The 11619-nt window shown below is 54.6% G+C and overlaps 2 protein-coding genes across 2 annotated transcripts; both read right to left on the bottom strand.

Moving 5' to 3' along the window:
- Positions 1-988: 988 nt before the first annotated feature.
- Positions 989-4860, bottom strand: LOC142594261 (general transcription factor 3C polypeptide 5-like). Its single transcript, XM_075715958.1, has 4 exons — positions 4805-4860; positions 2909-2975; positions 2221-2443; positions 989-1179 (listed from the first exon to the last, which is right to left on the bottom strand). Exons 1-4 carry the CDS (start codon positions 4858-4860, stop codon positions 1139-1141), a joined length of 387 nt encoding a protein of 128 aa, XP_075572073.1. The 3' UTR covers positions 989-1138.
- A 349-nt stretch (positions 4861-5209) lies between these two features.
- LOC104026006 (bile salt-activated lipase) lies at positions 5210-11389 on the bottom strand. The gene is made up of 11 exons (XM_075717135.1): positions 10876-11389; positions 10207-10357; positions 9645-9767; positions 9100-9297; positions 8869-8999; positions 8325-8432; positions 7987-8104; positions 7188-7374; positions 6428-6631; positions 5731-5928; positions 5210-5477 (listed from the first exon to the last, which is right to left on the bottom strand). Exons 1-11 carry the CDS (start codon positions 10939-10941, stop codon positions 5267-5269), a joined length of 1695 nt encoding a protein of 564 aa, XP_075573250.1. The 5' UTR covers positions 10942-11389; the 3' UTR covers positions 5210-5266.
- Between the last annotated feature and the right edge of the window lie 230 nt (positions 11390-11619).

Raw genomic sequence — 11619 nt, 5'->3', positions numbered from 1 at the left:
GGCATGGACTTACTAGGTCACCTCAGAAAGTGCTTTCCCTCAGCTTGCCCTCTGCAAAATCAGAGCATGGGAACCCTATGTCCCAAGGTCTGAGACCGAGCGTCCTGCACAAGATGCAGAGAACCAGGAACGCCCAGCTGATGCTCCCTTGCTCTGCCTCCCAGCAGCCTCAGACAGGCACACAGACAGATGTACAGGCTTGCCATGTAATAGGCCAAATGCAGCAACAGAAGCTTCAGCTTGTCAAGGTCAACACTGATAATGGCTTTTACTGCATTCCAAGACTAGGCAGAACGGACTTCAAAGAGCTAAAGTAAGACAGAAACAACCATGGAACTGAACACAACGGTCTCACTGGCATCTACTGAGACTTGTTATATCAGTCAGACTTCAGATTTGCCCGTCATTATCCTCAGAAAAACAGACAATGTCTGTCCAGCAGCCAGTCTACTCTCCAAAAGGGCTGGACAGCTCTGCAGAAGGCAAATTGCAAAATTCATTTTCAGAACACGGGCAACCCTAAGGAAGACAATTTCAGAGCCCTGGGTGGTACTTCAGAAATGTGCTGCTCACTCACTTTCCTGACAGGACATTGTCAGGCCTTGACAAATTTTTATCCCATCCACCATTTCAATGGGAGCAGCAGCTGTTCAGGACACAAAATATTCCTGTATCCCTGGCAAAATATGCCAGTACATACAGCCCTACTCATTTGATAGATTAGACAACAGAAAAAGCAAATACGTATTTTGCTAAGGGCACAAAGGACACCTGATAGCAAACTGGAGTGGAACCCAAAGGCCTGGATTCGGGTTCATGGCCTAATATCACAGGCCCGTATCTCACTCTTTAACAAGCTTAAACAGGAAACACAATCACAAAACCTTCAGAAAAAACAGCAGCCGTTACAACCACAACAATTTTCAGCAAGATCAGTGTGCCACAGTATAGCGCTTAGCCCAGCTCAGGAATAAGACACGTGCCTTTCTCAGCTCTTCCTCCACCTTTTTATCCACAGGATTGGTGCACACTTTCTTCCAGGTCTGTACGGCAGCATCCAGGGGTTTAGCTGGGATTTCTTCATCATCAAAGTTCACAAAGATAGCGTTATGCGGGCGACGGGCCCTGCTGAGGCCAATCAGGTTCTCACCAGACACCTGGGGATTGTTGTATCCCTCCCTAGGAAAGAGGGAAAGGATCAGGTTTGCTTTCTGCCTGTGGCACACACGGACTCAGAGCCTTCTTGGGAACATGTGAAAATGGAAGTTTGTGCTCCAGATTTTGGAAGAAAAGGCACTCAGCCATGTGAGCAATGGGATGGTTCACCTTTGGCCCCACCTCCCTATGGATTCTGGAATCCCATACTGGTACCACAAAAGACTCTCATGACACCATTGAGGAAAGAAAATGTAAAGTAAAAAACCCTGCAAAGCTACATCCAGTTGCACAATGACAGAGGTCCCCCGTACTATCCCACAGAAAACCCCCAGGCAGTTGGCTACTGATTTGTATGAAATGTATCTGCAGCACAAAAGCCTTCACCCTCTGCATTTGCTCTCCTGTAGTTACTGCAGCTCACCAGGGTACAGGGTCAGGCCAAGATGAAGTGCAGTTAAGGTTTGTTTGGGTTTTTTTCAAAGTTGCGATGAAGGACTATGGTGAGAAAATGAAAGGTGTTTCTGTGGGAGATCTCACAGATTGTTCTTCTGGCAAAACCAGCCAGGGACCAGGAAGGAACAAGTCCGGTGAGCGTGGTCACAGGAACATATGGCATCGACTCCTGCCCGCTTCCCCCTCGGCTCCAGCCCGCTGGAAGCAGGTGGAAAGCCAGGCTCGCTGCATCCCACGCTGCGTGTAGCGTGCTGGGGGAGGCAGTCATCTTCACCGCATCACCAGGTCCCCTCATCTGGCAAGTCCTCGAGCAGACTTTTGCTGAGGTTTTTGCTGCCCAGGCAGTGTCTCAAGCGTGCCTGCCTCTGTTGTGCCAAATCAAGAGCGATAAAACAGAACAAGGCAGCAGCCGGATATTTGTTGTGAATATCGCAGTATTTCTCACAACACTCAACGCTCAGGAGCAGGAGTGCAACAAGCTTATGCAAAGGTTTATACAGCAAGGAGACCCAATTGTCCTTGCAGTCCTAAGCTCTTCGAGGGAAACACTTCCCCTTCCCATCAGATGGACTCGTCCTTAAGCCACATGGACACAACTCCAAGCATTACCTTGAAATTTGTAAACGGTGGTGACAGTCCCAACAATTTCCATTTCGAACTGCACTTCCGGCTGCATTTCTTCTTCGGTGCCCAGCTGCTTTGTCTTCTTGGTCCTCCTCTTCACCCTGAGCAGCACGGTGGAGGTGGGGAAGCGGTTGGCACACACGGGATGGCAGTACGGGTCCTTGGGGCGGAAATACAGCTCCAGCCTTTTGGCAGGGTCCGCGTAGATCTGGGGCACCAAGGGACACAGACCCGCGTCAGCCCGGGCCCTGCCAGCACCGCACCCACGCAGCCCCGCACCCGCGCAGTCCCGCACCAGGCCCCGGCTCCGCACCCTCTCGCCCTGCGGCCTCCCCCCACCTTTCCCCTCAGACGCCTCAGGGACGCCAACCCCTGCTCGCCCCCCACGCCGCAGCACAGCAGCCGCTCACAGCCCGCCCAGCACCTCCCCTCCCCTCTCTCCTGGGCACCAGCGGCCCGGGCCAGCGGCATCACCCCAAAAACACGCGGGGAGCCCACAGCGGGGACCTGCCGCGCCACAGCCTCCCGGACACGGCCGGGAGCCCGCAGCTGGCGGCCCCCGGCCCCGCTCCCGCCTCCAGCCCCCGCCCCAGGGCCGCGGCCGGGCTCCCCGCCCCAACCCCCTCTGCCCGCACAAACCCCGCCCGCCCCACGCCCCCGCGGCCCCCCTCACCCGCGACACCCCCTGCTCCTCCCAGCGTCCGCAGCATGGCCCCGACGTCCCGCACCAGCCCCGGGTACTCCACGCACACCAACCGCGGCCCGCGGGGCAGCTCCAGCACGCCCGAGCCCCGCTCCCCCCACCGCCGCCCCGCCGCCATCGCTCCCCCGCCCCGCTCCCTCCCGACACCCGCCCCGGCCGCCCCGCGGGCCGCGGCACAAAGGTTCCGCCGCAGGACGGGGCCTACGCGGGGCCTGCCCGGGACCCCCGGCCTCGGGGCTGCGGCTCCCCAGACCAGCCCGCTCTGCCGAACAGGGGCCTGCGCCCATGGACCGCTGCGGAATAATCATGGAAGCGCAGAATTGTTCAGGTTGAAAAGACCATTAAGATCATCCAGTCCAACCATTAGCCTAACACTACCAGGTCCACTGCTAAACCAATTAAGGGTAGAATAATAATTTATTTCATGTTTCCTGGCTTGGTGGCTGGACTATTTTTTTAATGAAAGTAAAATTAGAATAGAATCATTAGGGTTGGAAAGGATCTCTAAGATCATCAGTCCAACCATCAACCCAACACCCCCATGCCCACTAAACCATGTCCCAGAGTGCCACGTCTGCCCGTTGTTTGAACACTTCCAGGGATGAGGACTCCCCCACCCCTCTGGGCAGCCTGTTCCAATGCTTGACCTCTCTTTCATTAAAGAAATTTTTCTGAATATCCAGTCTAAACCTCCCCTGACGCAACTTGAGGCCATTTCCTCTTGTCCTAGCGCTAACTACTTGAACACCCACCTCACTGCAACCTCCTTTCAGGCAGCTGCAGAGAGCGATAAGGTCTCCCCTCAGCCTCTTCTTCTCTAGGCTAAACAACCCCAGTTCCCTCAGCCACTCCTCAGAAGGCCTGTGCTCCAGACCCTTCACCAGCTTTGTTGCCCTTCTCTGGACACGCTCCAGCACCTCAATGTCCTTCTTGTAGTGAGGGGCCCAAAACTGGACACTATTCCAGATGCGGCCTCACCAGCACTGAGTACAGGGGGACAATCACCTCCCTGGTCCTGCTGGCCACACTATTCCTGGTACAAGCCAGGATGCTGTTGGCCTTCTTGGCCACCTGGGCACACTGCTGGCGCATGTTCAGCCGGCTGTCGACCAGCACCCCCAGGTCCTTTTCCGCTGGGCAGCTTTCCAGCCACTCTTCCCCAAGCCTGCAGTGTTGCACGGGGCTGTTGTGACCCAAGTGCAAGACCTGGCACTTGGCCTTGTTAAACCTCATACAGTTGGCCTCGGCCCATCGGTCCAGCCTGTCCAGGTCCCTCTGCAGGGCCATCCTACCCTCCAGCAGATCGACACTCCCACCCAGCTTGGTGTCATCTGCAAACCTACTGAGGGTGCACTCAATCCTCTCATCCAGGTCATTGATAAAGATATTAAACAAGACTGGCCCCAAAACTGAGCCCTGGGGAACACAGCTTGTGACTGGTCGCCAACTGGATTTAACTTCGTTCACCACAACTCTCTGGGCTCAGCCATCCAGCCGGTTTTTTACACAGCGAAGAGTACGCCTGCCTAGGCCGTGAGCCGCCAGCTTCTCTAGGAGAATGCTGTGGGAGATGGTGTCAAGGACTTGACTGAAGTCCAGGTAGATGACATCTACAGCCTTTCCCTCATTCACTAGGCAGGTCACCTGGTCATAGAAGGAGATTGGGTTGGTCAAGCAGAACCTGCCTATCACGTACCCATGCTGGCTGGGCCCGATCCCCTGGTTGACCTGCACACACCTGTTGAGCGTACTCAAGATGAACCGCTCCATAATATTCCCCGGTACCAAGGTCAGGCTGACAGGCCTGTAGTTCCCCGGATCCTCCTTCCGGCCCTTCTTGGGGATGAGTGTCATATTGGCAATAACCTCCCCCCCGCGTTTCTTTTCCCCTCGAAGTGCTCAGCTGATTTCTGCGCACACATGGCAACGGTGCACCCATCGCTGTGCGTGCGTCTGGTACAACTGTGATTATCTCAGAGCTCCTTGTTACCAGCGTGCATGGCGATGGCAATGCGGGCAGATCCACGGGCCAGGATTGGGCCCGCGCTGCCGGGGGTCCCACGAGCAACCAGGACAAACAAACCCCAAGCCAAACGGCGGGCAGAGCAGGCTGGGCCACGGCTCCTAGCTGGCAGCAGCTTCCCCGGGACATTGCTGTGCTATGGGTCAGGGGAACACGCTTTGCCCGGTGACTGGACGTCCCTTGCTGCCCGACCTTCATGTCAGGGAGAAAAGCCTGTCACGGCAAAGACACGGAGAAGCTGGAATCGCTCGGTTACAAGCAAGACTTTAATGAATTGGGCCTATCTTTTTAAAAGGTGTTTTTTCTTAACTCCACAGCAGTTCCTCAGCCTGAGAGATGTTGGCAACCTGCGGCAGACTCTGATACACCAAGTGCCAGAAGTTCACGTACCGGGCTTTCAGATTCTGCTGCACAGAGTTCTGGTTTATCTTGTTGTTGATTTCCAGGTAGGAACTGCTTTCCTTGGTGTAGGGTGGCCAGGTAACAGGCACCTCTGAAATCCCCTTGTTGGGATCACTGGGGAAAAAAAGAGACATAGAAGTTCAGTTTTATCAGGGCAACCTGCGGATGCAGCCAGGGTTGTGGTGTTTGGCAGGGATCCGTCTGCTCAAGTGAGGCTTGAAGTGAGTGCAAAGAGAGAGTCTGACATTGGGACAGAGGTCACAAGTACAGACCTCACTTTTGGGAATTGCTCCTCAGCAGTTAATAGGCAAGAGCAGCAGCTTGGAGCGCTGCAGCAAGCCCTAAATGTGGGACCTGAATCACTCACCCTGTCCTGGCAAAATTGGTCCAGTAAGCCATCATGGCCTTGGAGACAGTCCTGTGCTTGGGCAGGTAGCCCAGGGGGGTGGCGAAGGGTTTCCCAAACACGTACTGCAGGTCATCAGTATGGTCTGCCCCTACCCAGGGTGGGTAGATGGGCATTCGGGATGGCTGGGAGAACAAGTAGCTGTATGTCTTGGCATTCCTGGGGAAGAAAAATAGACTTGCTAAGCAGCTGCAAGTGAAGAGCGGAGAAACGGGTGCAGATTCATAACCACGCTCCAAATACCGGCAGAGCCAGACCTTCAGCCTTGGAAGATGCTCACGTGCATCTAAGAGGTGCTCTCAGGAGAACACCTCCTTCTGTCTGGTAATTCTTATCTCCCATTTCTCATCCTCACCCTAAGCCTCGCATCACAACTGCCATGTCTCATGGCATCAAACATTGCCAGGGTGAAGTCTGTAGTTTTTAAGAAGAAAAAACTGTTTTAATGGGAATTTAAAACAAGTTCCTAGCATGACTACCTGGCAGCATTAGAGAAATAGCGTCTCTACGAGCCACGTGCAAGTGCGCACTCAGTACCAAGAAGCCCGCCTCCTGCAAGTTCAGCCCTCTTAACGTGCTCCCCAGCCCCCTGTGCTGGAAACGCAGCGTTTCGGCTCCCAGGAGAGCTCTGGGCTCCTGCCAGGGCTGAGCTGCTCACCGGGCATTCTGCGCGTGCAGACTCAGTGCCCACTGTGTGGGAATCAGGAAGATGTAGTCAGTAATCAGCTCCACCACTGTCTTCTTCATGACCTCCTGGTTCGGGTTGTCACCCCACGCTTGCGTGTAGATGTTGTATGTTGCGTTGGCTCCAGCCTCGCCCCTGTCCACAGTGAGTCCTTTGACCAAGTGATAGACCTCGTCCCTGAAAAGACAAGTAGTATCAACTCATTACAAACCGGCAGCTTCAAGTGGGGCAGGGCTCACGGAAATGGATCCCGGCTCCCGTTGACGTTCACACCCAACCCTCTGGCTAGCAACGGTTTGGCGGAGTAAAAGCCAGTGATTTCATTGCAGGACTTCGATGGCGGGCATGTGCTTCCCAGCTTTCTCAGCAGAACAGCTTGGGGCCAAATTGGCCGCAGGCTCCTTTTGTCTGCCAAGAGCAGCCTTATGGGGCGGGCACCCAGTGTGTCTGGCACATACCTGCTCTGGACAGAGAGCATCAGAGCTGCCAAGCCCATCGCTGGTGCCGAGGTCAGGAGCACCTTAAAGGCACATGGGGAGGCTTCCCCACCAGCTGGTCCTTTCTCCGGAAGCCTCTGGACTTGGCAACATATGCCCTAGGAACCCCGGCTTGGAGTGACATCCTGCTTTGAAGCTAGTGCCCTGTCCACTCAGGTCTAAGCCCTTGGAGTTTGGGGGCTACATTAAAGACCAGGTTCCTCCCGTTCAGCGCTTTAAGAGCATCCTTCACTTACGCAGTGATCTTCACAAGTGGGCGGTTGATAGCAGGTAAATCAATGCCAGCAAAGATGTGTCCATCCATGTTATTGACCCCAGCGATGTAGTCGATGTCAGCAGCATTGGCAAACAGGTTCTCTGGCATGTCTGGGAGGAAGTCTCCATCGACAACAGGAGTGAGGGCGAGCGTGTGAACCAGGGGAACTGCAGCAGGAGGCAAAACCGCAGTCTGTTAGGAGCTGAGAAGAGAGAGATGTGTGGCCTGGCATATCCCATGGCTCAAGGAACAGTGGAAGAAATAGGTTGAGGGGAATGAGAGCTTGGGTGGTGACTTCTGTGTGACCAGAAGTGGCGGGGGAGAGGAACAGATGATCTGCCAGCCAAGTTGCCAGGACAGCCAGCTCAGGCCACTCTCTGTCCTGAGCAAGGCTAAATACTGGGGCTGCTTAATAGCAGCATGAGCAGAGCATGAGCAAGTGGAGGAGAGTCTTCTTGGGAAAGAAATTCTCATAGGCAGCAAAAGCAGAAGTGTTCCCTACGTGCTATGAGAGTCCTACACTCCACCCAGCGACCCAAATGAAAATAGCAGTGTTCTGGTCAATTATTTTTTTGTTTGTAAGCTGTGCTCCAAAATTGCTCTTGCTGCTTTCACAGAACGGAAAGCCCAAACAGCTATTTTGAGCTAAGGCTAAAGCTAAGATAAGGCATGGCCCTTGGATAGTTCCTCTGCCACTGCTGGCAATTGCCCCAGCATCCCGTCAAAGGCATGGTGAGCCTTTTGTGGGTGGGGGACACAACACGGCCCAGGGGACTTACTGGGCAGGTTGATCAGCTGCAGGTGGTAGGCCAGCGTCAAAGTTTTGGGGTTGGAGACGCGCAGGCAGTCGGCCAAGGCGGTGGTGTTGTCTATAGGGCAGCCCACTTTTTGTCCAAGCTGCAGGACGAGAGAGAGAAATCTCTCAGCATTACCCTCTGAAGCCAGGCTTCATCACCAGCTTCACAGAAGCAGAGCTTGGTTTTCATCTCAAAGCAGCGTGTTTCCAAAGCTCTGTGTTTGCTAGCGTGGCTCCTGCTGATGGCCTTGTTAGTTACGCTCTTCTCTAGGGAACCCCTTTTTTGCGTTTCCATTCCCTCAAGCAAGACTCGCACGTTACCTTTTTAGCCCAGGCGAGCGGGTCCTTCTGGATGGCCCAGCTGCACAGACCCACGCCGCTCTGGCTGATGGCTCTCTTGAACAGGCCTTTGCTCTTTGGGGACAACGTCTGTGGTGCAAAATAGAAACCAGGGGGGTTCAGGTACAAAATCCTGAAGAGGCCATTGCCGGCCACACCCAGACGATCCCCTTGCAGCTTGTGCGCCAGGCCCGGGGAAGCTGACAGCTCTCATCCTATTTAACAGTTTCAGCAGTTAAAGTTAAAAGGTGACATGGTGAGAAGAGGAGAGAAGAGGAGCAGAATAGGGAGACATGGCAAGTAAATGCTATTTCACCAGAAGTCCCAAAAGCAAGGTGGGGCAGATCAAACCAAAGAAGGAGGAGCGGCTACAAAGCAGAGAGGCTGAGCATTGCTGGCCCCGGGCGGGAGAGGACCTTAATCAGGCGGTGTGTGCGGAGGAAAGCGGTGGAGTGCCAAGGGGACCACCTCTGCCGTTTATGGGGAAGAGAAGTGGCTCTGGTGGGGTCCGACAAGGACAACGCACCTGCAGGGAGACACTGGCAGCACCGGCTGATTCCCCAAAGATGGTGATGTTATCTGGGTCACCCCCAAAGGCCTTGATATTCCTCTTCACCCAGGCAATAGCCATGTGCTGGTCCTTCAGCCCATAGTTCCCTGAGCAACACAGAGCACCCACCATTGAGCAAGGGCACAGCAAAGCCGATAAGCTGGAGACCCGTGACAGGGTCCCCTGAAGAGGCAGCAGCCTCGATACCTGGCAAGTTTGCATCTCCGGTGCTCAGAAAGCCCAGGGGCCCCACGCGGTAGCCGACGGTCACCACGATCACGTTGCCCCGCACGGCGATCTCCTCGCCATCGTAGAGGTAGTTATTGAGGAAGTTGGCTCCCTGGCTCCCTCCTACAAGGAAGCCGCCGCCGTAGATCCAGATCATCACTGGCAGGTTGGTAGAGACTGGGAGATGGGGAAGAAAAGCAGTGTGAGCCACAGCATGGCCACAAGGTGCTGCCCATCCATCCCCATACCCACTCGCTGAGCATCGCTCCCCCTGGGCACGAACGGACACGATGCTTTGCAATAGCCTACAGCCAAGAAAGTCCACGCTTGGTAGAACAGGCTGAATCTCCCAACAGCCTGCAGCTCGGGGACATTGGCTGACGTGGCTCCCACCTTTCCCTCTGAAAATCAGCGCTCCTGCAGTTGCCCACTATGGGAACATAGCTGCCGAGAGATGCTCCAGAGCAATTTGTCCACAAAAGGCAACTGAGAATCTCCTCCTCAGGTCTCTGCCAAGTACATACCATCTCTCCTCCCTTGAGGGACCCAGATGTTCAGATAGAGACAGTCCTCGCTCCCGCGGACATCAGTTTGTGCAAGCGTCATCTGCAGGCAGCGATTTTTGAATTTTTTTGCCTGCAGCGTTCCTGAGAGGAGAGAAGGCAGACAACAGGTCCTACTTAGAAGCATCAACCCCATCCTTTGGTTGCAAGCTCTCTGCCCATCCATCTCCTCCTCTGCGAGTCCAGTGCAGAGGCAGCAAAGCCTCCCCTGCTCCTGTGACCGCTCTCAGGGAGTGACAGAGTGGGATCCTTTCCCACGTGAACGCGCTCTGGACAGCCGAGGCATGGCGAGGGGAGATGCAGGCACCATGCTTCGGTTTTGTTACTTCATGTGGTTACTTGAGTTGCTTGGGAACACTCAGACACAGACTCTCCTACCCACCATGAGACCAAGAGCTTTTTCTTGGCACTGCTTAGTAGATGAAAGTTGGCAACAACATCTTTGCCTTGTCAGTTATGGACTAAGGAGCGAGAAGCGAAAATAAAGCCCCAAAACCAAAGGCATTCAAAAGCTGGATCTTACCATCCCAGCCAGGATGAGGTTGGGGGTCTTCCAGGGTCTTTGGAGGGGCAGCAAAGGGGATCCCTCTGAAGATGTCGACGTAGTTCTCAAAGAGTCCCAGCTTTTTATTCTCGCCTTCCACAAAACCGCCCTCGGTGTGCACCACACCCAGCTACACGTGGTACCATTGACAACAGAAAATCCATTGCACTCCTTCATGCCTCTGGCTTCCCCTGCTGCCAGCGTCCACACCTTGCCCTATCCGGTCACCCCACCGGCACCCACCCACAGCCCCCCTTCCCCAGATGTCCCTCTCGACCCTTGTGGAAAGCCCACAGGCTGCTGCCGCTGGAGATGTGCCCGTGCAGGTGGCCTGCAGGCTGCCCTTGGGAGCAAACCAGGCAGCAGCAATTCCCCTGCACTCCCAAAGATAAATGGCAGAAGGTGAGGACCTTCAGCCTTAAGATGTAAACCAGGCCAGACCTGACACAGAACTGTGCAGGAACTTCTGCAAAAATGCTGGTGAGAGCCTTTGCCATCTTTAAGGCAGGAAAACACGCTGCCTTGGCTGTCACACGGCCTGCAGGCCCTCTCTCATGGGCTCCAGACCAGACGTAGCAGCAGTTTGCTCATTCACACGGGAACAGGCAAAATGCCTTGCAAAGCCCCAAGAACTGCTTTTGTACTTACGGTTGCAGCCCATGCTACCCCCAGGGACGAGCACAGGGCAAGGCACAGGATCTCCCAGCGAGCCATGCTGAGTGCACACCTGAGGAGCCAGTCCCCAGATGGAGGCGTACATATATTTAGCTAGGAGTGCAGCTGTGCGTCAATGCCGTGACCCCTCTTGGCCCCAGGGTAAACCAGGGGAGCCTCTACACACTTGTCCTTCAGTAGGCTGAGGCCAAACCATGGCTGAGGTAGATGGGCGTCACTGTGTGAGAGCCCTGCAGATGCTGCTTTTGTGGGCTGGAGGCCAAACCTAAGGAAATAGCTCGCTCTAACAAAACTCCAGAGAACATAAAAAGTGCTGAAGCCTTGAGAAGCCTCACACAAGTGCAGGAGGCTGAAATCATATTAAACCATCCATTAGAACATATTATCGGCCACTAATGAGAAACCTTGCACTCGTAACACACTGGGGAGTGCACAATGCTCAGCAGATGCCAGCAGATCCTTAATTTCTGTGACCCCTCCAGCCAGCAATGGCATCCTAATGGGTGGCCAAGCTCTGTGGACCTGAAGCTCTGCCCCACTGCCTGCTTACTTCCGTCCTTGCAAAATACTGGGGGAGTCAAAACAGAATTGAGAAGTGCACCAGCTAGTGAGGACAACATACACTACATCCCACAGAAGGGAATTATTCACTGCCAGAAACCATTCTTCCCTGCTGGCTTTATTTGCAAGATGGCCAGCGAGGCTCGGTGCTGAACT

This window comes from Pelecanus crispus, chromosome 9 (genome assembly GCF_030463565.1).
Source record: "Pelecanus crispus isolate bPelCri1 chromosome 9, bPelCri1.pri, whole genome shotgun sequence".
NCBI lineage: Eukaryota > Metazoa > Chordata > Aves > Pelecaniformes > Pelecanidae > Pelecanus > Pelecanus crispus.
This window is presented reverse-complemented; position numbering and strand designations above follow the sequence as displayed.

Excerpts from the sequence above, each read along its gene's own strand:
- LOC104026006 (XM_075717135.1), bottom strand. The coding sequence starts at position 10,941 with ATGGCTCGCTGGGAGATCCTGTGCCTTGCCCTGTGCTCGTCCCTGGGG. Across the intron at positions 8,433-8,868 it reads CTGCCAGTGTCTCCCTGCAG|ACGTTGTCCCCAAAGAGCAA; the intron begins GTGCGTTGTCCT and ends TTTGCACCACAG. Across the intron at positions 7,375-7,986 it reads GCAGCTGATCAACCTGCCCA|TTCCCCTGGTTCACACGCTC; the intron begins GTAAGTCCCCTG and ends CTCCTGCTGCAG.
- LOC142594261 (XM_075715958.1), bottom strand. The coding sequence starts at position 4,860 with ATGTGTGCGCAGAAATCAGCTGAGCACTTCGAGGGGAAAAGAAACGCG. Across the intron at positions 2,976-4,804 it reads AAAAGAAACGCGGGGGGGAG|TACCCGGGGCTGGTGCGGGA; the intron begins GTTATTGCCAAT and ends GTGTGCGTGGAG. Across the intron at positions 1,180-2,220 it reads CACCGTTTACAAATTTCAAG|GGAGGGATACAACAATCCCC; the intron begins GTAATGCTTGGA and ends CCTCTTTCCTAG.